The sequence below is a fragment of the Macaca mulatta genome, chromosome 9 (assembly GCF_049350105.2).
Source record: "Macaca mulatta isolate MMU2019108-1 chromosome 9, T2T-MMU8v2.0, whole genome shotgun sequence".
NCBI classification, from domain to species: Eukaryota; Metazoa; Chordata; class Mammalia; order Primates; family Cercopithecidae; genus Macaca; species Macaca mulatta.
In genome coordinates this window covers 99,849,181-99,876,140 of record NC_133414.1, presented here as the reverse complement: position 1 = coordinate 99,876,140, position 26,960 = coordinate 99,849,181, and the positions used below count along the sequence as shown (strand labels likewise).

At 35.2% G+C, this 26,960-nt stretch overlaps 1 protein-coding gene across 5 annotated transcripts in view; it reads left to right on the top strand.

Annotated features, from left to right (window-relative positions):
* ATAD1 (ATPase family AAA domain containing 1) overlaps positions 1-26,960 on the top strand; it is a 63,617-nt gene that overhangs the window by 17,930 nt on the left and 18,727 nt on the right. For all 5 annotated transcript variants that reach the window (XM_028853386.2, XM_015147612.3, XM_077945178.1 and 2 more), the window contains 4 exons: positions 7,863-7,961; positions 10,175-10,295; positions 14,889-15,089; positions 22,039-22,145. In XM_028853386.2, the coding sequence (XP_028709219.1) occupies positions 7,863-7,961; positions 10,175-10,295; positions 14,889-15,089; positions 22,039-22,145 (528 nt within the window). The remainder of the gene's footprint in view (positions 1-7,862; positions 7,962-10,174; positions 10,296-14,888; positions 15,090-22,038; positions 22,146-26,960) is intronic.

Genomic DNA, 26,960 nt, shown 5'->3' with positions numbered 1-26,960 from the left:
TCAGTTTTTTCCCCAAGCAAACCAAGCTTAATCATAATGGCATAGAATTGTTTAGATAAACTGTAAAATCTGTTAGACCAGTTACTAAAAGGCAACAGAAAAGACCTGCACTGCCAGAATATTATGTTGGAAGAAAACATTTCCTTTGGACATTCGTGAAAACATTGTTAGCATCAGGCCATAACAAACAGAACTCAAGGAAAAAAACTTGTATGAGCTGAAAATAAGTTGAAAGAGAGAGTTACAATTTCACACCCTTTAAAAGAGGAGAGAAAACTGAAAATGGCGAGATGCAATAAAAGTTGAAGTTTGGGTTAGAAAAAAATTAAAATCTCTTGTAATTTATTAAGAGTAAATCAGTCCCTTAAGAAAATTTCATTGTTTTAACCAGTGATTTAATGTTTCTATCTATCTATATATATATTTACATCAAGTCCAATCATCTCTAGAAAGACCATTTTAATTTCCCTTTAATTATACAAAAGTTTTTTTGTTTGTTTTTTAAATAAATCCTTTTATTGTGACTTAGACCATTCATGACATGCTTGGACTCTGTGGTTTGTCCTGACCATCCTCTTTCTTAACCAGTCATTTTATTGTAGGACTAAATTTACCATATAAGATACTTCTTTTTAAGCTTTCTTACCAAAACAACCCTCTTTATTTTTACAACTTTCTTTACATGCCTCTTACTTCCTGGTTCCTTTTACCTTCTTTTATACATGACCTAAATAAGCTTTGAATTAGACAAAAATTGTTCACCTTTTTAAAAAGGGCACACTTTTTTTTCAGAAAGAATGTTTTTCTACAATATATTTTATTGAAATATCTATTATTTAATTTAGTTTAACTTTAGATTCTAAATTATGATGAGTTTGTCTACAATTATCCCATTGCATTTACCTAATTATTTTAATTGTTTACCTAGATTATTTATGAAAACTGCAATAGTCATCATTTAAAGTTACAGAACCGCATTGCAAAATTATAACTGAGACAGTGAAAAAGATCTGACCTCACTCACTTCATCTTGCGTCTAACCTCCAAGCTGTCCTCGTTCATTCCTGGGCATAGGCGGAACTAACTTTGGGAGGAACTTTGTTTATAGTTTAGCTTTGAAACAAAGGCAATAACAACCTTTTCCCAGAACAAACCTTACTGCCTATGGACTAGGTCACCTAAAGCCACAAGATTAGAAGTTATGATAGTCTTACTAACTTCAAGATGTAGCTATTTTCATTAAACTAATATCAATGTCTTATTTATTAACAATTACGCAAGAGGAGATCATTCTGTTTGGGGCTGGGTTTATGGTTTTTAATCCCTATGCCAAATTTTGACACTTTGATAGTATTTTGCAGGGATAAATATGAAATTGCTTGATTAATAAATGTGAACAAAAATATATGTTGGCAATTCTTAAGACATTTCTAATATTACTTTACCAGTAATTTGCTAGCTTATTTATTAAAGATTTTATTAAATTACGTAAACTTGAAAAGCATTTGACTAGTCTTCTCTTTTTTCCTGATAAAGTATTTGATTCAAGCACTTTTATTTTCTTAAGCCAATTAGCGCCCTTTTATATATTTTCAGTAGTCAAACATTGTGTATACAACACATAAATACATAGACATATTAGGCATGCTGGTAGAAGTACATATTATAGATTCATAAAAACTTCTATTTTCCTACCTTAGACTTTCAAATTCTTAATAACCTTTTTCACTATCCTAGGCAGTTGTCAGCTAAATAGCCTTTAATTTGCATATTAAAGGAAACAACTCAGGTGAACATCAAATAGCAAAGTTTACACCACAAAGTATGGAAAGGAAAAGTCTAGTGTGCTAGAGGGAAATTAAAATGGATTTAATTGCCAGTTAAACATAGGGCTATGGAAATTTTATAAAGGCCTTTTAAATACACACTCTCTCACACACACACACACACACACACACACACACACAGATCCTATAGCTTTTACTTTGGAACTTTAGCCATGACATAAATACAAATTCACTGGCTTGCAAAAACACCACCACCAACAACAACAAAAAACCTGTTAGATCCAAACAGTGCTTTTTATCTTAGTAGAAAAATAACAGCAGATGTAAAGCAGCCAGAAAAGACAGAAAAAGAGAACGTAGGAACTTTGTAGTTTGTCGGTCGACCTGAGAGTTCTTTTTCCTTAATGTAAATGTGCACAAAGACCATGTTACTTCCATTTTACATAAACTCTGGCAAGTAGTGGTGCCATAAAACCTATGGAGTGCTTGAAAGAGGATCATTCTCTTCATTCTTAGATCGTTTCCCACTTTTTCTTAAAAGGAGGAACTGAGCTGTGGCCTAGGGTTTTTATGTGTGGATCAGTGTGCGCTGCTTGTGGGCAGGACTCCACAGTGTGTCACCACTGAGTTGTTTCCACCATTTTATGTGTCTCAGTTTCTCTCTCCAGAGGTCTGTGACCTCTGGGAGGGCTCAAAACGTGGGATGATCAGGCCTTATATGCGTTTCCCGGACGAGCCATTTTAAAAATTAATTTTTGTTGGGGATTTTCTTGTAAGGCTACTGCATGTCAAGGGATGTTAACCCCCTATAACACTCCCATTAGGCTCCCAGTCACCCAGGGGCACCTTTTGGCTGGGGGGAGCAAAACACTATTTCTCTTTGGAGCTGAGAAAACTCAATCTCTCATTTACCTGCGAAAACAGCAGTTCAGTTCCTCAATGCAAATGTGCATAGAAAAGCCAAATCGAGATTAATTTTGGGAGAAAAGGCAATAGAGAAGACCCTTTAGAATGCATCTCTGAGGTAGAATCAGGATCCTTAAATAACAACTTCCTAGGAGAAAAAACAACCAAGACCACTTCCTGTAAACTGTGCTCAGCCACCCCTAACTTTGTAGCTCTCATTCACCATTACACACATCAAGGTCAGATCCTGTCATGGCACAAGATAATCTCTGGTACCCCCAAGCCAAAAAAGTCAGGTTATGGAATACAGGAAGACAGAGGTTTAGACTTAAGAAGAATCTGCCCATGACTCTTGAAACTCCACAAGGAAAATAGAACCCTCTAAAAGGGGTGAGTGGCGCCTTTGTTCTGAATTCTTTAAATGGGTTCAAGTCATTGGAAACCTTCTCTAGATTTTTTGGTACTGCAGATAGCAAAAGGGGAAAGAGGTATAGGGTGGAAGAAAAGTAAATTAAAGGACATTTGTTTTTTTGAGACAGTAAGCAAACACAGAAACCAAACGCATGGATTTTTGTTTTTGTTTTTTTCCTTTCCTCTTTTGCAGCTGCGAGGAATTTTAGTCAAATTAGGGAGGCTTTGTTACCCATAATTTGGAATTCTCACTCGGATTTGACCAAGTCAAATTGAGTTTGTCAAATCTAATGGGAGAAAGACCAGAACAAACAAACAACAAAAGACTCAACAGTATGATCACTGAGTGCTCTAATGGTAGGGAGAAATTAAGATCAGCTAGTTGTTAAATTTTAGCGAAGACAAAACCCCAATTCAGCTACTTACCTACGGATAGGTATCAGGCTGAAGACTGCTCTACATCCTAGAAGCATGAAAAAAGTCAAAACGCATCTTCCCTGCTAGGAGTGAGCTCAAACTCCGTAAAGGAGTTACCTGCCCTCCATCGTCATGGAAGCAGGAAATCTTGCTTTCCTTGTTGGAAGCAAGTGAAACTCCAAAAAAAGGGAGTTGTATAGCAAAATAAACTTTAGGTCTCCACCAAATTTGGGGAGATCAGGTGTTATATGGAGGGGGCACTCACAGACATCAGCAAATAGTACTATTGGTTTGAGCCATAAAGTTAGCTCATGCTGGTATCAAGCACCGATAGATTTGTCAAAGGTCAGGGGCACCTCCACTCAGAATCTCTTCACGGTCACCAAAATGTGAACCCCACATATCTGAGACAGGTCTCAGTTAATTTAGAAAGTTTATTTTGCCAAGGTTGAGTACACGGGCCAATGACACAGCCTCAGGAGGTTCTGATGACATGTGCCCAAAGTGGTCAGAGCACAGTTTGGTTTTATACATTTTAGGGAGACATGAAACACCAGTCAACATGTGTAAGGTGAACATTGGGTTCTGTCTGGAATTCGAAACAAAGGCTGGACAACTTGAAGCAAGGAGGGGGCTTCCGGTTCATAGGTAGATAAAAGACAAATGGTTGCATTCTTTTGAATTTCTTATTAGCTGCTCCAAAGGAGGCAGTAAGATAGCATTTATCTCAGTGAGCCAGAGGGGTGACTTTGAATAGAATGGGAGGCAGGTTTGCCCTAAGCAGTTCCCAGCTTCACTTTTCCCTTTGGCTTAGTGATTTGGGGTCCCCAAGATTTATTTTCCTTTTACAGTTCAATGCCATCTTACCCAAGAACTTTCAGAATATATAATGGTACAATGAGAGGAAAGAGATATAAGTACATTAACCCTAAAAGAAGATCACTGTTTCCGCATGTGTAGAAGAAGAAAGATGTTAATGTAAGTTTGTGATAAGTGATTATACCTATTATATAACGATAATTATGTACTCAGAATCCTTGCTAGTTCCCATTTAAATGCATTTTTAAAAAGCCTTATATCAGTGATTTGTCTGCACACACTTAAATTGGAACAATTCAGCTGTGACCTCGGTAAAAAGATCAGAGGTTGTCATTGTTTCTAACTTAAGTTTAATTCGTTCATCTCTGATTTTTCACTCTTGTTAATGACATGTCCAACTTTCTAAACTGATTCTTCCAAAAGGACAATTTTATGAATCTTTTAGAACCTGAATGAAGTGAGTGTTAGCTCATAAGTATTTTCTTTGCTGCTGTTTTTCCCCTTTTCTGCCTTCCCCACTCCAGGCAAAAATATTAGTTTAATATATCCTATTCCACTTAATCTTTTTGAAAAAATAATACTTTACATGGAGAAAAAATGAAATAGCTTGAAAAGGTAAAAAATGGTGTGAAAGGGTAGAAAATCTTATGGAACAGTCAAAAGAATATGGGTATACAGTAAAAGGTAAGTTTTCCTCCTCCTTTTGGCCCCCACTCCCCATCTAACTCATTTTCCCTCCACAGAAACAACAACCACTTGGAGATACCTACTTTAAAAAAAAAAAAAACAAGCAAACCACGGTGACCAGAAAAGATAACTTTCATTAAGCTATAAACAAGAAAGCATGCATAAACATAAGCCATTTTTACAGTAGTCCAATGATAATTTTGTTTTTCTGCTTATCTAGTGGTTCACTTGAAAGTTAAAACTAGGCAATTGTATAACTTCTTCCTGGGACACAGTGTGTTTGGTGGCAGTTTTGGTGTGTTTTTTGGTGCTTTTCATTTATTCACTAGCCATGTTCTGCTCTCCCAAATGAGGATTATTAGTGTTTCAGCAGAATATGGGATTCGAAATTAGACAAATCAGTATTCGAACTCTGTTAATGTCACTTCCTAGTTGTATAATCCTGACATTTCTTTTAATTTCTCTGACCTGTAAATTCCTCATCTAAATAATAGAGATAATAATAGTTACTTCTCAGGTTAATTTTAAGGGTTGATTGTAAATTACCTAGCACAGTGCTAGATGTGGTAGGTGCTCAATAAAACCATTAATTCCTTTTCCCTTTTCTTTCAATGATATATTGTGAATACAACCTGAAGAGATTGTTAAAGTGGGACTGCTGTTGCAGGAAAGAGATGTTAGGTAAACTTGACAAGATAACATTTTCTATCTCTATATAAACTAAACATTATTCATTTGTCATTTTTATTTAGGAAGTTCCAGATAGAAATAAAGGCTATTCTTTAAATCAAGAGGCAGTTGTGGCATAGAGTAAAATTTTCAGGGCAACTAGCTAATAGGGGAAAAAACAGGGTTTCCCAGATCAGGCATTGTTGACATTTTGGGCCAGTAATTCTTTGGGATGGGGAAAGGGAGGCTGTCCTGTGCCTTGTAGAATGTTCAGTGGCATCTCTACCTCTACCGACTAGATGCTGGTATCACCCTACCCCCAAGTGTGACAACCAAAAGTATTTCCAGAGTTTGCTAAATGTCCCCTGGGAAAACCACTGTCTTCGAGCGTTGCTTAAAAAGAACACATGTAGGAGGGTTTCACATTTACTGTAGCATAATGAAAATGAAGAGTAAATGTTATTCAGTTGCTAAAATAGGATACTTTTATAACTGACATGTAAATGACTTATGGCAGTAAAAGAGAAGTTATTTACAAGAGATAAAGGAATCTACAAAAGATTATCTATTGATTCAGTGATTTTGCAGGGGCAAGATAAATAAGAGATTTATCCTATTTGGTTGTGTGATGTGGTTCATAGCACTTTTTAAAAATTCTTATGAGACAGGATTTCTCTCTTGTCTAGGCTGGAATGCAGTGGCATGATTATGGCTCACTGCAGCCTTGATCTCTAAGGCTCAAGTAATCCTCCTCCCTCAGCCTCCAGAGTAGCTAGGACTACGGGCGTGTGCTACCACATCCAGCTAAGTTTTGATTTTTTGTAGAGATGGCGTCTATGTTGCCCACACTGGTCTTGAACTCCTGGGCTCAAGCAGTCCTCCCAACTCAGCCTCCCAAAGTGCTGGGATTACAAGTGTGTGCCCCCATTCCTGGCCCCCATAGTACTTTTTTTTAAAGGTATTAAATACATTTATCCTAACCTCCTAGCCATTCTATAACTAAAATGCTGTGTGATGCGAATTTCCTTTTAGAGCAGTCATAACCCTGGACAGACAGCAAGATTCTATATAATCAAAAGCATTTTAGGAAAATGTAATAACCAAAACTTAGGTAAACCTGATTTACCAGAGTCCCTTCATTTCTAAAATGTTCACTTAATTGAAATTTGAATTTGTTATGTATAGATTTTTAAAGACTCTTTCGTGGTTATAAACTCCAATCTTAAAATTGAAGAAATCAGGGCAAATATGTGTGGTAGTTAAGTATGGACTCTAGTGTTGGACTCCTTGAATTCATATCTTGTTTCTTTTCTTTGCTAACTTTTAACCAAAGGCAAATTACTTAATCATGCTAAACTTCAGTTTCTTTTTCTGTGATTGGGAAAATATTATGCCTATCTCGTAGTATTGGCTCTGAGGATTCAGTAAGTTAATCCTTTTACTGTATTTTGGCATAATATTTGGCACACTCAGTAAATGTTTTTCATTATCTTTATTTTAATCGAAAGCTTTGTTGTGTTGCTAGAACTCATAGGTTTAATGCTGGTTGTGGCCTGCTTTGAGAATATATGCAAATATACTTCTAATGTAGAGTTATTTTTATTATAACTCTGGTTGCCTAGTCCCAGGAATTGACTTCTACCTAAAAGGGACAGCATATCAGAGCAATTTCAAATGGGATATGTATGGCCATCTATTGTAGATACCTGGATTAATTTGAAGGAAGTTGGAAATCCGTTTCAGATACGCAGTTTAAAGAAACTTCAGTTACACATTTCTTGCCCTCCTTAACTCCTGTGTCTTTCATCTTGAGATTTTACCCTTACCTGTCATGATAGTCCTATTAGGAATGAGAAACTAAGCTGTATCCTAGAGTCTGATTGAAACAATGGGAGCCTCTCTTGGAAGTGCAAGATCTCTTCAGTCACGTACCCTGTTTTCTCATTTCCTGAAAGGTAGTTAAATTTCCCTGATTTCTGTAAAATAGAGCCTCAAATCTTTACCTGAGGGCTCACAATGGAGAAGGCTAAGATCAAGGGACCTAGAATATCCTTGGAAATTTCCTGTGTATCTGTTCATTGCTCTTTAGACTTCACATATATCTATTTCGAAGTGCCAGTATCTAAATATCAAGTCAAAGGAGGTTGTTTGTTCTTTTCGTTCTAGGCAGAAAAACTAATGAAGCAAATTGGTGTGAAAAATGTGAAGCTCTCAGAATATGAAATGAGTATTGCTGCTCATCTAGTAGACCCTCTTAATATGCATGTATGTATCTTTAATCTTATTTAAGATTTTTTTGGAGGTGGGGGTGGGTTCTAGCATTTTGTGTCAGGGGTCCTAAAGATCATGGCCGGGTTCATTGATTCTCTAGGCTGAATCATAAGACTTGGCATATAGTTGTATTCCTGTATATGATTTATTACACTGAAAAGATACAAAGCAAAATCAGCAAAGGGAAGGTGGCATGGGATGAAGTCTAAAGGAAGCCAGGCACAAGATTCAAACTGGAGTCACCCAGTGCTTAATTAGTGCATCAAGTTGTGACAACACATGTGCAATGTTGTCACCAGGAAAGCTCACTGGAGACTCAGTCTTCAACATATTTATTGGGGGCTGGTTATATAGATTCCCTCTTCCCTTAAATGTACCAAAATTCTAGACTCCCAGAAGGAAAATGGGTGTTTCACCATAAACCATATTGTTTGCACAGTTTAGGCACAGTGAGCTGTTCTTGTCAAGAAATGATGGGACTCTCCTGAAATCTAAGTTCCCACATGCCAGCCAAGGGCCAGTCTTGCAAGTATGCCTTCCCAAAGGATAACAGTCTCAGGCTTACTTTGTTAACTCTTTTTCTGTACACGTTTGTTTAGTAAAACTTTTATGTATTTGCCTTTGTGGTATATAAAGCATACTGCTTTAAGTCATGTGGATGTTTGTTTTATGGAGTTTAAACCTAGATTTTCATAATATGGTATGATAACACAGGATACTGAATCCCAGGTTTTCCGTTAATGGCCTTGGCAAATAATTTCCTCTTTGAGTCTCAGTTCCCTCATGTATAATCTAGAGATAATAAAACCTGCTTTACCTACTTCATAAGGATTATTTTGAGGATGAGCTTGATGTAATGTATAAGATCCTATATATTTTGTAATGATAGTTATACATTTATAAATTCTATAAATAGAATATATTTCCCTAATACATTAATGATATATTGCTATAAATAAATGGAATGAAATAGCCCCATCTCCAAATCTAGAAAATAAAAGTCTGCAGTGTCTTAATATCTGTGTATACAGAGACATGCACACACCCTAGAATTAAGCCTGCATTTGAATTTGATTTATAGATTTACAATGGTACCTTCTTGGAACCCTACCTATGTTAATTTCTGAATAAATCTGTACTAGCAGACTTAGTTTTTTGCTGCAGTTACAATGAAAGTTATTTTTTTTTTCGGATCTGGCTGCTGGTTTGCACCTTTTCTTTTTATCTTTTTTTTTTTACATTATGAAGGAAAGAATCTATTGTAAAGTATTGCTTCTGATTGGCCCCAACTCCAGCTCCTTTACTGTGCCATTCCTTTCAGGACAAGTTGAATCAGGTTTTTCTTGTCTATTTTGAAAATATATATGCCCTGTTTTTATTTATAGAGATACGTCCTTAAGTTTCAACATAGATTTAAACTTTTTTTTTTTTTCCCCCCGAGAGGGAGTCTCACTCTGTCACGCAGGCTGGAGTGCAGTGGTGTGATCTTGGCTCACTGCAACCTCCACTTCCTGGCTTCAGGCGATTCTCCTGCCTCAGCCTCCCAAGTAGCTGGGACTGCAGGCACACACCACCACACCTGGTTTATTTATTTATTTATTTATTTTGTATTTTTAGTAGAGACGGGGTTCACCATGTTGGCCAGGCTGGTCCCGAACTCCTGACCTCGAGTGATCCGCTCACTTGGCCTCCCATAGTGCTGGGATTACAAGCATGAGTGACCACGCCTGGCCCATAGGTTTACTTTTGATGGATAAAATTCAGAAGTCATGTTTTGTAAGACCTTATTTCTAAAATTAATTTCCGTGGTGCTTGACAACATCCTATATAAAATAGGTACATTCCTGATGAGCTCTTTCCCATTAGCCAGTGCTAAATTATGTCTCAACTGGTTCTCAATATTCTTATGGCAGAGTATTTCCTCCTTATAAGTGGAATGAATTTCGCTTATTAGACCCTTGCAGATTTTTGAGTACCTGACTTACAGATTTTTAATAGTAGATAGTTGACTATTAAATTCCTTTTTCCATTTTCATAGCAGTTTATTTCATTATTGCTTGGAAAAGTCTTTACTCATGTTAATATATGATTTTAACTTATTTATGTATAAATTATCACATTAACATTTGCTATTTTGGGAGGGTTCTTTTTTACTTTAGTGAGTGTACATTTGTAGTAAAATTCATGTTGACCTTAACTTTTGCCAGGTTACTTGGAGTGATATAGCAGGTTTAGATGATGTCATTACGGATCTGAAAGACACAGTCATCTTACCTATCAAAAAGAAACATTTGTTTGAGAATTCCAGGCTTCTGCAACCTCCAAAAGGTATGGTAAAGGTATATATTCGCTGAAAGCATTAAAATCCTAGAAAACATTGAAACTTCCTGCATTGTAGAACTAGTTTTTGTGAAATAAGATTCTCAAGAATATGCAGAGATCTAGATGAACAATTTCTTAAAATAATTGCTCATTCTTTAGCATCTGAAATTGAGATAAACTTTTTCCCTGTATTTACATGTTAAAATACTTGTTAAACTAATCTCCTTCAATTTCATTTCTCTTACTTCCAAGTAAATTAAAATTTGGAAAATCAAGATTAAAGAAAAATTCAAAGTCATAATAAAAGGTTTTTGTTTTGTTTTGTTTTCAAGCCAAGACATTTTTTTCTTGTTTCACAACTCCAACGATCTTATTTTTAGAATGTAATGATTCTTTTTCAGGAAATATTGATCTGCAGATGAACTAGAAATTAAATATTTCACTTTGATGGAGATATTTGCTTATTCAAAATCACTTTGAAAGTCTTGGAACACAAGAATTGAATGTGCTCATAACTGCATCATTAAGTGTAATTCTTGTTCATTCAAATATTTTTCTTTTCTTTTCTCTTTTCTTTTCTTTTCTTTTCCTTTTCGAGATGGGGTCTCACTCTGTCACCCGAGTTGAAATGCAGTGGCATAATCTTGGCTCACTTCAACTTCAAGACCCAGTTAGCAGAGTGGATACCAAATTATGGAGGGACTACTTCAAAAGTTATATGTAAATTTGCTTCTTCTTTGAAAGCATTGTCCAATTTAAAAGTTACATGAATATTTTCTGATTATATAAAGTTTTGCTATTTGAACTTTTTCACCTTTATGTTTTTGGACAATTTTTAATCAAGAAAAACAGTTTTTGAAGATCATTAATTTATGTTTTGACCCTCAACATAAATTGGATATTAGTGTATAGAATCAGAGTGTAAAATCAGATGCATCCTTATTTGTTCCATTTTGGGACTGGAAATAGATTACCTAGGTTGGAATCATTGACAATTTTATGTTATACAGTTTATTGCTATCTGAGCTGAAAGTGATCACTGCTTCACATAGACTACAAAAAGATAATTGGAGAGTGACTGTGCAGTATCTCTGCAGTGCATGAGGTCATATGTAACTATTGTGTATAGATATAAAGTTGAAGCTAGTGCACACCATCATGCCACTAATTGATGACAGGGAAATTGGGGCACACATAAGATACTGATGGTTATATTAAAAAAAAATGATTTTCCCCCCAAACGTTTAAAAATTTACAACAGTTAAAATTCCAACAAAATCCATCTGAATACCATATGGCTTCCTCTGCAAACTTTCTGAATTCTGTATTGTTATTTTGGTATATAAATTTTATTATATTTGTGAATGTTATACTTCATGTTTTGGTGCATTCTTTAAAATGTGAATAACCTAAGGAAAAAATAATTTTAAAAGTAGATTTTCTGAGGTTATAAAGACCCATATTCTTCTCAAGTACTTTATATTTAAGCAGATCTAATTTATATAGATGTATGTTTTTGCACCATTTGGACAATTTTTATATTAAAGCCGATAAACTGTTGTCCAAAAAAGAAAAATAGTCACTATTAAGGTGGAATATTAGTCACAAATGAGGATTATCTCAAATTTGGATTTGTTTGTCCCAGTACTTTTTTTCTTCCTTATCCTTTCTTTTTTTTGAGACAGAGTCTTACTCTCTCTCCCAGGCTGGAGTGCAGTGGTGTAACCATAGCCCATTGCTGCAGCCTCCTGGGCTCAAATGATCCTCCTGCCTCTCGGTCCTGAATAGCTGGAACTGCAAGGCATGTACCAACCATGTCCGCCTAATGTTTTAATTTTTTGTAGAGACAGGGTCTCACTTTGTGGCCCAGGCTAGTCTTGAACTCCTGGGCTCAAGTTATCCTCCTGCCTTGGCATCCCAAAGTGTTGGGATTACAGGTGTGAGCCACTATGCCCAGCCTCTTCCTAAATCTTTTATTTGCATGTAGCACTTACTAAGTAAAGCCATTACCAAATACATCCATCTTAAAAAGGGATTTAAATTTTTAAGCCTCTATAAAGCATAAGATAATACAGTTTTTATTTGTTGAAATTGGTTATAAAACTATGAGATTAAGCTCAAATAACTAATTTAAAGGTTGCAAAGCTAGTAATTAAAGCCAAATGCCTCACATTCATTTGCAGTACTCGTTTGTCACCCATCATAAATATTATCACTGTGGAGACCATTTTAGGAAAGTATGTAGAAAAGGTGCCACTCTAAATAATGTTATCTCTAGACTGACTGGTAATGTGTCAAACAAGCCAACGTGAATTTTAGTGTAATCTTTTTTTTTTTTTGAGGTGGAGTCTCGCTCTGTTGCCCACGCTGGAGTGCAATAGCACAGTCTTGGCTCACTGCAAACTCTGCCTCTGTTCAAACTCTGTTCAAGAGATTCTTCTAACTCAACCCCCCGAATAGCTGGGAATACAGGCGTGCACCACCATGCCTAGCTAATTTTTTGTATTTTAATAGAGTCAGGGTTTCACCGTATTACCTAGGATGGTCTCAATCTCCTCACCTTGTGATCTGCCCGCCTCAGCCTCCCAAAGTGCTGGGATTATAGGCGTGAGCCACAGGAGTGGGGATAAAGCAGTTTACTGAATAACTATAAGGCTAACACTTATGTAACTACTACATAGGTCAAGAAGGGGATATTGACAGCTCCTGTACGTTATTTGTTACAGCCTATCCCCAGAAAGTTAGGATAGCCAAAAGCTTTCTTTGCATATTGTATCTTTAGGCACTCCAGACCCTCGTAACTGCTCAGTTAATAACACTAATTGTAATCCTTGAAGAAGAATATTTGGAAAAACTTCATCCTGCTAAGAAGTAACAAAACCGAACTACTAGAAAGGAAATATTCCGAGTGATAAATGAATAATTTGAAACAAACACAACATTCTAAAAGCACGGAATATGTTTATGAAGTGGTAGAGTAGCTACAAAGTCAACAAAATATGGAGGCTTTTGCATAAATACTTTGTTCTAAAACCCTGAAATTTAATTTAGTTTTTAAGAAAGTACTAAGTGTAACAGTATAAAAACCCAGAGATTTAAGTAACATGTGTATAAAAGTTTTCTAATGGATATGCATTCTATATTAAATTATGTGATCAAAATGATGAAATTAATGATAATTCCAAGTATCTGCAAACAAGTGGTTTTAGATTACTATTCTGTATTGTTTCGTATGAGCTATCTAAAAGAAAAGTGTCAGTAGAAGATTCAGATTATAACTGACTTAACCAAATTTTAAGCACCTAAGTGAACTTAGCTAAAATTTGCAGAATGCTTGAAAATACAATTAACATGTATTGGTAAAGCTTATGGATTTAAATTTAAACATCAGCTTTGGAAAAGTTTAGTATGATTAAACTTGGATTAGTTGCTGTTAGAACTTGAATCTTCAAGAATTATGAAGACCAGTAGAAAATTCTATGTATGCTTGAGGAAGAGCTTGAACATTATTTTGAAGTGTTTGATGTGAAAAATAAAATTGCTAGAATTATGGAATCAAGTGCAGATTTCTTCTTTTTTTAAAAAAATGGAGATATTTTTGGGGAATTTCATACAAAATTATTTTTCTTCTCATTTTGAATTTTATTTTTATTATATATAAGAAAATTTTGGACTCCTCCAGATTGCTTCCAGTTTACCCTAGCATGCCATCTATATAGATGGCATTTTTAAAAATACTGTTTCATAGGAAAAGTTGAGTTTTTAATTAAGCAAGTATTTTGAGAGGTCTGCCTATTACAGTTTTTGTTAGGGCTGTCTGTAGATGGTTTATTTTCATAACCATCGTAGTACTAAGTTTAGGTACCAAATCATGTAGTACTGAATTTAGTAATTTAGTAAAATTATAATTTTAGTATTATATATTTAATATTATTAAATTTAGAAAATGCTATCTCATTTTAGTTGAGAAACAGTTGGTGGTGGTTCCCAAAATGTTCAAGTGTCACCTTAAATTGTATTTAGCAGCAAAATGCTGTTAATGGAGACCACAGGTTAATAATATAGTTTTATTCTTTGGAAATTAAAACAGGAGTGACCGGTAATTTCTGTTTCTTTTAGGAAAAGATTATCAGTTTGGAAAAAGGCGCATGTCCTTTGGCTAAAACTTAATCTGTGAGCAACAGCAAAACAGTGTTTGCCACAATCTGTTTTGAAGTTGTTTACCTTCTGTAGGCTAATATCAAAGCACTGTGGTGCTTTGTTTGCTTGTGAAGGTGGAGGGCCTTAGATGATTTTGCTTATCAACTGTTAATAAAGTGGTATGAATTTGGATGTCAAGGTGAGCATTTAAACTGAACCTTTTCGTGAAGGGAGAGGGCACAGGATGCTGTCATCACCAAATATATGCTCTTAACTGACACTGAACTTAGAACATGGCATCTTGCTTTCTCCTGTCTTAACTACTATAAACAAGGTTAAATAAAAGCAGGATTGAATATTGGGAAAGTTTTTTGTGGAAAGAGTTAATATTCTATTGATTGTCATATAAATTAAAGCAAAGATCCCCTTAACGGCAATAAATAACATATTCATTTCCAGGTGTTCTTCTCTATGGGCCTCCAGGCTGTGGTAAAACGTTGATTGCCAAGGCCACTGCCAAAGAAGCAGGCTGTCGATTTATTAACCTTCAGCCTTCGACACTGACCGACAAGTGGTATGGAGAATCTCAAAAATTGGCTGCTGCTGTCTTCTCCCTTGCCATAAAGCTACAACCATCCATCATCTTTATAGATGAAATAGGTATGCTATGTTTTCTATATGAGTATTTTTAAAGGCCATTTTTAAAGATATTTAGATAATCAGACTTAGTTTTTAACATTTATTAGGCCATATTAATAAAACAACGTAACCAACATCATAATATGCTATGTATAATTTCTGTGTTGTAGAATGAACTATAGACTATATATTTCCTTACTTGATAGATACGATTTTCTGTCTTTTCTCTGTTACAAACAGTATGCAGTGGACATCCATGTACATGTTTTCTCATGTATATATGTTTGCCCGAGAAAGATAGCTAGAAGTTGAATCATTTGGTTGTGTGGATGTATCTGTCTTCAACCTCATTAGGATTACCAGTTCTTTAAAGTTATTATACCTATTTATGTTTTCCTGCTTGGTGGTAAATTTGGGCATTGGGCATCTTTTAGCATGTCAATTAGTCATTTGGGTTTTCTTATTTGTGAATTCTCAGTATTTCTTTGGAGTTATTTGTAGTTTTATTTTGTTGATGTTTATTATGATTACACCTATTTTCTAGTTTGTTTATCTTTGTTTCTGATATTTTTTATTTTTTTACAGTTGTCTGTAGTCAGTATTATTCCTTTGTGGTTTATACTTTTTGTATCTGGTTTACAAATACCTTCACTATCCCCATAAATGTTCTCTTTTTAAAAATTATATGTAGCATGAGATAGGAATCTAATTTCATTCTTTTCCAAAAAGACAGCAAACTAGACTATCCTTTGCTGTATGTCATGACTTTTATATTAATGGACTCTTGCTACATTTTATGGATTTATTTTTGTTTTGTTCCTGGTATGTATATTATAAATGTGTATAGTTATACAGTATTATTAGTATTGGGATATATATTTATATAACTTTATTACTGTACTTTTGAATTATATTTTATTGTAGTTACATTTAGTATGATAGGCTATGTAAACATATTGAGAGAAAAACAGATACAGATATATAGTATAGCTTTGTTTTGGTTACTGTTTGCTTTATGTATCTTTTCTCATCAGTTTACTCCAGTTATTTTGGTGTTTTGGTGTGCATCTTGAACAGAGGAGTATATAGCCGGTTTTTTGTCTTTGTTTTTGTTTGTTTTTAAGACAGCATCTCACTCTGTTACCCAGGCTAGAATGCAGTGGCATGATTATGGCTCACTGCAGCTCAACCTCCCCAGGCTCAAGTGAACCTTCCACCTCAGCCTCCTGAGTAGCTGGGACCACAGGTGTGTGCTACCACACCCCACTAATTTTTGTAGAGTCAGGGTTTCTCCATGTTGCCCAGGATGGTCTAAAACTCTTGGGGCCAAGTGATCTGCCCCGCCTTGGCCTCCCAAAGCATTGGGATTACAGGTGTGATCTACCACACCTGGCCTATTAGCTATATTTTCTAAAAATTGTAATCTAAGCTTCCCTTTAACTGGGAAGTGTGATTAGTTTGATTTTATTATGATAGCTGAGATAATTCAGATTTCTTTTTTAAATTTTTTTTTTCACACTCTGTCACCCAGGCTGGATTGCAGTGGCACAATCATGGCTCTCTGCAGCCTTGACCTCCCCAGCTCAAGTAATCTTCCCACCTCAGCCTTCCAAGTAGCTGAGAATATAGGCGTGTGGCACCATGCCCTGCTAATGTTTTAATTTTTTTGTAGAGATGAGGTCTTACAATGTTGCCTAGATTGGCCCCAAACTTCTGAGCTCAAGTGATCCTCCTGCCTCGGCCTCCTAAAGTGCAGGGATTATGCCACCTAGCTGATTTATTTCTGCTATATTATTTTTTGCTTTTAATTTACCAGTCTAGTAGACTTTTTTGCTTTATTCCCTTTTTCTTGCTACAGGTTTAGAAGTTATACATTCTTTTACTTTAGTGAAATGTTTAGAATATCAACTTAAAAGTCAAAGGTAATCTCTACCCTCCTCCCAAATAATTCACAGAGAACTTAGAACTCTTAGGTAATAATAATATCTCATCTCTTACATGTTATTGTTAAACATTTTATTTTTCTTATACCTTCTATATTGTTTTATACTGGCATTGCTTGTTTAGTGCCACGTTTGCTAGGTTTTTGGCTCACCATTGCTTCTTTGATCTTGTCTTTTCTAGATTTAACTTTGTTTTTACTGAAGTCTTTCAAAGTTCTTTCAGCAAAGGTTGTATAAAGAGTAGATTCTTTCTGCGTGTGAAAATGTGTTAATTCTACCTTCTCTCTTAAATGATACAGAGTAACTTTCAGCATCTTAAAGCTACAATTCCATTGCATTCTAATCTTTCTAATCTTGTTGCTTTTGAGAATTCTTCTTATTGCCCTATATTTGTAAGTAATCTATCCTTTCTTTCTAGTTGCTATTAGATTTTTATGTCATTCTGCTATTTAAGTATGGTTTTCTTCTAGGTCTGCATTTATTTTCATTTAGCCTGCTAAGCCTTACGGTGGTTTATCTGAGGATGTGTGACTTTCATTAATTCTGGAAGATTTCTCAGCCATTGTATATCTTTGCATGTTGCAATGCTCCCATTAAAAAAAAAAAAAAAATTCTCAGGCCAGGTGTGGTGGCTCACATCTGTAATCCCACCACTTGGAGAGGCCAAGGCAGGAGGTTTCCTTGAGTCCAGTAATTCGAGACCAACCTGGACAACACATGAGACCCCATATCTACAAAAAAATACATAAATTAGCCGGGTATGGTAATGCATGCCTCTAGTCCCAGCTACTTGGGAGGCTGAGGTGAGAGGATCACTTGAGCCCAGGAGATTGAGGATATTCAGTGAGCCAAGGTCATGCCACTGCACTGCAGCCTGGGCAACAGAGCAAGACCCCATCTTCAAAAAAAAAAATTCGTAATCTCTTTCATTTTGAGTCATTTCTACAGTTTGTCATTTAGTTGTGTACTATATTTAATCAATTCTAAAACATACTTTTTTTTTTTTTTTTTACATTTTAGCATCTTCAGAATTGGGAGAGCATGTTACAATTGAGTTGGCAGCATTTTAAGTTTCTTGTTGGTACATAAAATAATGGTACAACTTAAAAATAATTCAATTTTTGAGTAGGTTATAAAAAGCAATTCTTTCCTTGGCTATATTTAATCTTTCAACCATTGGGTTTGTTTTTTGTTTATTATATTTGAACTTTAGAAGTTCTGTTTGGTTCTTTATAAAATGTTTCCCTTTTTTATTGTAGCTTGCTCTTTTAGAATTTCAATCCCTTTTATATCTTTAGAATTTTAAGCATATTATTTTTGTACAGTTTTTGAATTACTCTTTTCTGAAATTCTAATTTTACTTTATATTGACTCTTTTTTTATGTAGTGGTTTGTTTCCTTGTGTCATTTGTAACATTAGATGGCTTTAGGCTTGTTTTTATATGAGAATTATTTGTTGCCTAAGAAGATCTAGAATACTTTTTCTGTCCTCTGCTTAGAACTTCAGGGGTCTGATCGTTCAAAACCAATTTTAGATAATTCCTCAGTTTGTGTGTTCCCGGACTGAATGGTGGTACAAATTTAGACTTCATACCTGAAAGAGACTCCCCATGGTCCTAGTTTTTTATGTGTAAGGAGGACATTTTATCCGTCAGAGCCCAGGCAAAGATGGACAAGTTTCCTTGTACAGTGATGAGCAGAATTTTTTTTTCTTGTCTACCCTTTCTGTGAGTGTTAATCCTTCCAAGCATCTTGGCTTCAGCCTGTATGTGGATGTTAACAACAAAGCAGAACCTTTTGATGCTATGTATGTCTATATGCATACCTGCTGTGTTTACAAACACACAGTGGCATAATCACGTCAAGGTTTTCCAACTCTTATGTTCAGTTCCACTTTTTTCTGAACTCTGGGATTTTTTTTCTTTGTTTCTTGCAACCTCGTATCTTCATTAACCTTTTCTAAAATACATTAATAGTGTTTCTTTTTAATAATGGTTTTAAGTTTGCAGAATTGAGCAGAAATCATATAGAGAGTTCCCATATGCCCCCCAGATATATAGTTTCTCCTAGTATTAATACTAGCATAAGACATTTATTAATGAACTAGTATTGATACATTATAGTTAACCAAAGTCCATGGTTTAAGGTTCATTCTTTGTGTTGTACAGTTCTTTGGGCTTTGACAAAGCATAATGTTTTTTATTTATCATTACAGTCTCATACACAATAGTATCAAATATTTGTCCTTCCCTTTTCGTCCCAAACTGCTGGCATCTGCTGATATTTTTTACTGTCTCTATGGTTGTACCTTTTCTGTAATGTTACAGTTGGAATCATACAATATATAATCTTTTCAGACTGACTTCTTTCCCTTAGCAATATGCATTTAAGTTTCCTCCACATCTTTTCATGATTTGATAGCTTATTTTTATTGCTAAATAATATTCTATTATGTAGATGAACCACAGTTAGTTTTTTCATTCATCTATTAAATGACACCTTGTTTTGGGCAGTTAGGAGTAATGCTGCTGACAGCATCATGTGTAGGTTTTCCTGTGGAAACAGGTTGCATCTCAATTGGGTAGAATACCTAGGAGTACAACAGCTGGATCATATGGTAAAGTAATGTTTAGCTTTGTAAGAAACTAGCAAGCGGTCTTCCAAAGGGGCTGTACCATTTTGCATTTCCACCAGCAATAACTGAGGTTCCTGTTGCTATACATCTTCTCTAGCATTTGGTTTTATTAATTTGGGGGATTTTAGCTATTGTAATAGGTATATAGGTATCTAATAGTTTACCATTTTTTAAATTTGTATTTTCGTAATGACACGATGTTGAACATTGTTTCATATGCTTATTTGTCATCTGTGTATCTTTGTTGAGGTGTCTGTTCAAATCTTTTGCCCATTTTAAAACAACTAATATTTTTTATTGTCTGACTTTTTAATTTCTTAATTGGTACATAATAATTGTACATATGTATGAGGTACCTATGCAATGAGTAAATCCGGCTAATTGGAATATCTATCACCTCAAAGATGTATCATTTATTTGTATTGGGAACAACAATTAGGTTATTATCTTATTGTTGAACTTTTAAGAATTCTTTTTATATTTTGGGTCCAAGTCCTCTACCAGGTATGTGTTTGCAAATATTTTTTGCCAGTCTGTGACTTGTCATTTCATTTCCTTAGCAGTATCTTTCACATAGCAGGAATTTTATTTTATTTTTATTTTATTTTGTTTTATTTTATTTTGTTTATTTTATATATTTTTTTTGAGACAGAGTTTCACTCTTGTTGCCCAGGCTGGAGTGCAGTGGTGTGATCTCAGCTTACTGCAATCTCTGTCTCCTGGATTCAAGTGATTCTCCTGCCTCAGTCTCCCAAGTAGCTGGGATTACTGACATTTGCCACCATGCCCAGCCAATTTTGTATTTTTAATAGAGATGAGGTTTCACCATATTGGTCAGGCTGGTCTCAAACTTCTGACTTTAAGTGATCCACCTGCCTCGGCCTCCCAAAGTGCTGGGATTACAGGTGTGAGCCACTGTGCCCAGCCAGGAATTTTAAGTTCAACTTACACATTTATTTTTGATGGATCATGCTTTTGGTGTTACATATAAAAATTAATCACCAAGTCCAAGGTCACCTAGATTTTCTTCCATATTATTTCCTAGAAGTTTTAGAATTTTGTGTTCTACATGCATATTTGTGATCCATTTTGTGTTAATTTTTGTGAAAACTACAAAGTCTGTGTCAACTTTTTTGCTTATGAGTCCAGTTGCTCCAGCACCATTTGTCAGATGTGCATTTACTTTTTTAAAAAAAATAGCACCTTTCAATCTTATAAAAGAAAATTGTTTTCCCCTTTTTAAAAAAAAATCATTTCGTGTTCATTGTAGATAATTTGGAAGACAGAAAATAAAAGAGAAGTTAAACTTGTCCTTAAATCCATCCCTGAGCTATAACACAACGTAATTAGCATTTTTGTATATTTCCATAAAAGCTTTTTTACCATGTATAACATATGTATGTGCATTCCAGCATATATGTTTTAAATCATTTTCTGTCCTACATTTTTCTGCTTAATAGTGTTTTACGCATTTTTCCGTGTCGTTTTTGTTTATTACCAGGAAACTGCATGAGAAAAAAGTATGCGACCCTATAAGAACACAGTGGGTTCAGGTGACCTAGAAAGTTAAGAGGCAAAATGCACAGGCTTTCCTCTGAGATTCCACATAACTCTTCCAGCCTCTCAGTACTAGATCCTTCATTTTTCTTACGTATGTTGTCATGAATGTATTTTTAGAGAAGAAACGAAAATTATGAATGATCGTGTTTTAATTTGCCTAATAATTTACCAAGTTTATTGTATCAGAATAATGTCTAAAACACGTAGCCCAATTTCTTTGTAATCTTTCATAAAGTTTTCAGCTTTAAAACAATTTTTTCTTTTATATTCATTTTTCTTAATTGACATAATTACACATATTTATGGGGTACAGAGTGACATTTCAGTGATCACTACAGTATATAGTGATCGGATCAGGGTAATTAGAATACCCATCATCTCAAACGTTTTTCATTTCCGTGTGTTAGGAACATTTGAAATTACATAAAGAGTAAATAAAATAAGGCTAAGCATGGGGGCTTATGCCTGTAATCCCAGCACTTTAAGAGGCCGAGGCAGGAGAATCACCTGAGGCCAGGAGTTCAAGACCAGCCTTGGCAACATAGTGAGACCTGTCTCTACAGAAAATAAAAAAAAGTTAGCTAGGCATGGTGGCACGTACCTGTAGTGCTAGCTACTCGAGAGGCTGAGGCAGGAGTATCACTTAAGCCTGGGAGTTTGAGGTTGCAGTGTGCTGTAATTGCGCCACTGCACCCCAGCCTGGGCAACAGAGTGAGACCCTGTCTCAAAAAAAAAGGGGGGGGTAAATAATTAATTCTTAATTTCTAAGGTTAAGGACCTTTTACTTCTAGATTATTCTTAATTTCTAAGGTTAAGGACCTTTTGCTTCTAGACTCCTTTCTACGAAACCGTTCAAGTTCTGACCATGAAGCTACAGCCATGATGAAAGCTCAGTTTATGAGTCTCTGGGATGGATTGGATACTGATCACAGCTGCCAGGTATTTGAATAAAATCTGCCCTCAACTTGTGTTGGTTTTTTTGTTCTTAATAGAAAATTTGCTGGACTGCTTCTTATGCTTTTGTACAAACTTTTTTTCATAATTATGTACACTTACGACTAAGTGATAAGGATCCAAAAGAATATGTTTTGTATAAACTTTATCCAATTTGAGGACTTCATGTTTACCAAAACATTAGTAGATTGACTAAATGCCCGAAACAGACGCAACAGAAGAGAAAACACCAGAGTAAAGCCTGTCCTTGGAATTTTCAGAACCTACAGTGCTAAGGAGAGGAAGTGACTAGTGTCTGTGGGTATTGTGTACATTTTTTAAAAAACTGTTCTTTCTCTTTTCCTTGACTCTTACTTGACTTTTACATTAATTCCTTATAGTCTTTACTCTCAATTCTTAGTCACTTCCCTGATTTTCATTTGACAGAGTTCATTAGTAGCTGAAACTGACAACACTTTCTCACTTCTTGTCACCTAAGCCTATCTTTAGGATCCCAATTTTATACAAGACAGACTTGTATCCTAGGCTTTGTCTCTTCCTCCTGTATGGCTGTGAAACCATAACTTGTTCCCTTGTTATGTGACCAAAGAGAAAGAGCTTTATTTTTCAGTTTTCCTCTTTAGGTTCCCAGTTTTCATTTATTTTTTGGCCTCTGAATATTCCATGCTTTCTTGTCAGCTCAGTGGTTTAAAAGAAGGTTAAAAAGAAGTTAATCTGGCATGTTTGTTTTTTCAGCCAGATTGCTGGAAATAAACATCCTAGAACCATTTTCCTTTTTTTTTTTTCTTTTTTTTTAAATGAATCACTTATATCTCATGGAATAGTTAACAGTGTTCTTTTTGTTTTTTTAACTTTAGTATTTTCTCTTTTTTTTTTTTTTCTTTTGAGACGGAGTCTCGCTGTTGCCCAGGCTGGAGTACCGTGGTGCGATCTCGGCTCACTGCAACCTCCACCTTCCAGGTTCAAGCAATTCTCCTGCTTCAGCCTCCCAAGTAGCTAGGGTTACAAGACGTGCACCACCATGCCCAACTAATTTTTGTATTTTTAGTAGAGACTGAGTTTCACTATGTTGGCCAGGCTGGTCTCGAACTCCTGACCTCAGGTGATCCACCCACCTCACCTTCCCAAAGTGCTGGGATTATAGGCATGACCCACTGCGCCTAGCCAACTTTAGTATTTCCTATTTTGTAATCTGTTTTTGCCTTTTTTAAAAAAAGTATTATATTTAGAATTACTTCTTTAAAATTCAGTTGTTATTTCTTCAATTATTGTTTATTCTCCATGTTTTATCTCCTTCTGGAATGCCAGTTGGATATATGTAGGACCTTATTTCTATTTCATGTTTTGTTTTGTTTTGTTGAGACAGGGTCTCGCTCTGTTGCCCAAGTTGGAATGCAGTGGCGTGAACATGGCTGTCACTGCAACCTCAACCTCTTGGGCTCGAGTGATTCTCCTGCCTCAGCACCCCAAGTCTCTGGGACTGTAGGTGCACGCCACTGCACCTGGCTAATTTTGGTGTTTTTTTTGTAGAGACAGAGTTTCATTAATTTGCTCAGGCTGGTCTTGAACTCCTGAGCTCAAACAGTCTGCCCGCTTTGGCTTCCCAAATTTAGCTGGCATTACAGGCTAAAACACTGTGCCTGGCCTATTTCATGTCTTTTTTAACATCTCTTTCATATTTTCTGTCTTCTTGTGCTATGTCCTGGATAATTTCTTTTCCTTTCTTCTGGTTCATTTGAAGTTCTTCTACTATCTGACTCTTTCATTGAGCTTATTATTTCAAGTATTATATTTTTCAGTTTTAGAAATTCTTCCAGATTGTTTTTCAAATCTATCAGCTCAGTTTTGATAGGCTCTTGCTTATTATTCATGTTTCTAATTGGATTAGAAAATCAGAACCCTGGCATCAACAAGCTGTGTGACCTTGGCCAAATTTTATAATCACTCTGTATCTGTATAGAGGGAATAATATCTATAAAAAGGGAGGATAGTACCTACCTCAGAATTGTTATGAGGAATTAATCTGAGGAAGTACATAGGCTTTACCGCCAGCCTTAGCTTAATTCCTTTACTTCTTTGCAAAATTGTAGGTTAATTTATTTGAGTCTTTTAAATATTTTCTTTTTGTGGCCAGAGGGCTTCAGGATCCCTTAAGCCCACCGCATTAGCATAAGTCAAAAGTCTAAACAACATCATTCTCAAGAAGAAAATTAAGCCATATGTCCTCCTTCTACATTATGTTTGTGAAGGTATAGTTTTATTACAAGGAACACATCCTTTAGTTTTTGTTGAATGGTTAGAGAAAAAACATAACATAGATAAATTTAGGTAACATTAATAGAAACATTTTTCATTAATAATTGGTTTTGATAAATCTGTGGGGTTATCGGTTGCCAAAAACTAATTTTTCTCCCTGAGAAATAATACTTAAAGCACCTAGACAATTGGATAGTTAGCCCATGTAAGAGAAAATATCTTAATATTATGTACCCTGTCAGAGCATAGTGTTCAGTTATTTTCAGCAGGGGATACAGCAGCAATTGGATGAAGTATTCTCCAGAGCCACTTCATCCAGAGCTCCACAGTGTGATTCTGGTACAGCATAACTTACAACAGAGTTTTCAGAACCAAAATTCCTTACTGCACTAATAGCAATTACAGTTTTCATTATGATGAGTTTTGATTTGAGAGAGCAAATGAAGATGCTGCTTTTTTATTAAACTGCAGTCACTTTTTAACCTTTATTGTATTTTGGGGGGGTTAAAATTGATATTACTAATTTTGAGTAATAGTTTTAGACATATTCTACTTTCATATGAACCAGTTAGCTCTTCTCTAGAATTGTCTTTTCTATGATTATGGATAGAGCCCAGTACCCTAGCTAGCTTTCTTGTAATATGGTCACCAAGGAAATAGAAATAGAGAACGGCTCAATGAAACCCGTCACTGTTTCTGGAAACCTTAGTAACTGATGACATATTTTTCATCTTGAGAGACATGAGACATAGAAGATAGGGTTTTTAGGGTATTCATTGATGAAGTTAAAAGTTTTGAGATGTAAATTTAAGTCTGATTATTTTAAATGTGAAATGATAAAATTATCTTCATGTGTTAAGATTTTTTTAAAACTTTTATGTTAAATTCAGGGGTACATGTGCAGGTTTGTTACATAGATAAACTTGTGCCTTGGGAGTTTGTTGTACAGATCTTTCATACCTAGGTATTAAGCCTAGTACCCATTAGTTATTTTTCCTGATCTTCTCCCTCTTCCAGATGAAGCTGGAGACCATGATTCTTAGCAAATGAATGCAGGAACAGAAAATAAAGATTTTTTTTAAAGTTTGAACAACTAACACCTAAAAGGAGCATTGCTTTTGTTTCTTAAGTAGTAAAAAATTACTGTCGCTTCCTGTTTTAAATTTTAGCTCATTTCTATTGAATTAATATATATGAAAAGGTTCTCTGCTTTTGCTGCTTAAAATCACTCCTTAAAATTTGCTTCTTTATGTGAAACTACAAGTGATTTCAATCACTTTTGTTTTTTTATGAGTATCTGTTATACATAGTCAATGTTCCAAGTTTTACTAGTTTTATTTGGATTCCTTGATTGTTTTTTAGTATTCCATCCTCTCTACTGGCTTTTAAATTTTGTTTTGCTTTGTCCTGTGTTTCTTCAAATGCTGCCCATTTCCCTTTTTTTTTCCCCGAAATATTGACTTAACCACAGTGCCTTTTGTGATTTTTTTTTTCCTTATACTCATTCATTATCTTATGCTTTTAGTTCATTCACCCACTTTTAAGATTTGTTTATTTTAAATTTGGAAGAAATTTTTTCTTTTCTATTAATTTTATTGAGTTGGAAAAAGTCAATATTAAGAGGCCGGGCATGGTATTTCACATCTGTAATCCCAGCACTTTGGGAGGCTGAGCGGGGAGGATCACTTGAGCCCAGAGGTTTCAGACCAGCATAGGCAACATAGTGAGACCTCGTCTCTACTAAAGACAGAAAAATCAGCTAGGCACAGTGGCATGTGCCTGTAGTCCCAGCTACTCAGAAGGCAGGAGGATTGCTTGAGCCCAGGAGATTGAGGCTATAGTGAGCCATGTGGGTGGCACTGCACTCCTACCTGGGATACAGAGTAAGACTCTGTCTTCAAAAAAAAGAAAGAAAGAAAATAAAGAAAAATAGGTATGAGCATTAATATTTTGATTTTAGGACCACTTAACACAAATACAAACTTGCATTATGTTGTGTTGTGAAAGTAACATTTTTCAAATTTGTGTTTATATTTTCTTCCTCTAGGTGGCAAACTCTCACAGTTAATTGAAAGTAATTGGGCTCTGAGGCTCCTGAATGTCATTCAATGTAGAGTAGAAGTAGAATATAAGATTTGGATTATTTCAGAAATGTAAAACCTCTTAGGGAGAAATAAGATAATGTTAGAGAAATGTATTTCCATGGAATACCAATAAATTTCACTTTGGATAGCAGATGTGTATTGTTACTGGGTTATACTGAAGTATCAACAGTAAAGGTAATATTGACGTCTTTCAGAAATTAACTTGTTTAATATATCTTTGTTTTTATTCATGTTTATTTTTAAAGTTCCTTTTTTTTTTTTTTTTAAATCTCTACGTGCTTTATAAGTAAGTGACGTAGACCTAGAAGTTGGCAGGGCTGCCAGCATTTTTAAAAAGAGTTCTTTCCAGCATTTTGATGTTTGGTTATACTCTGTTATCTTTGTTTAAAATTGGATTACTTGATACTTTATTTCGCATTAAGAAGATACCACCTGCAGT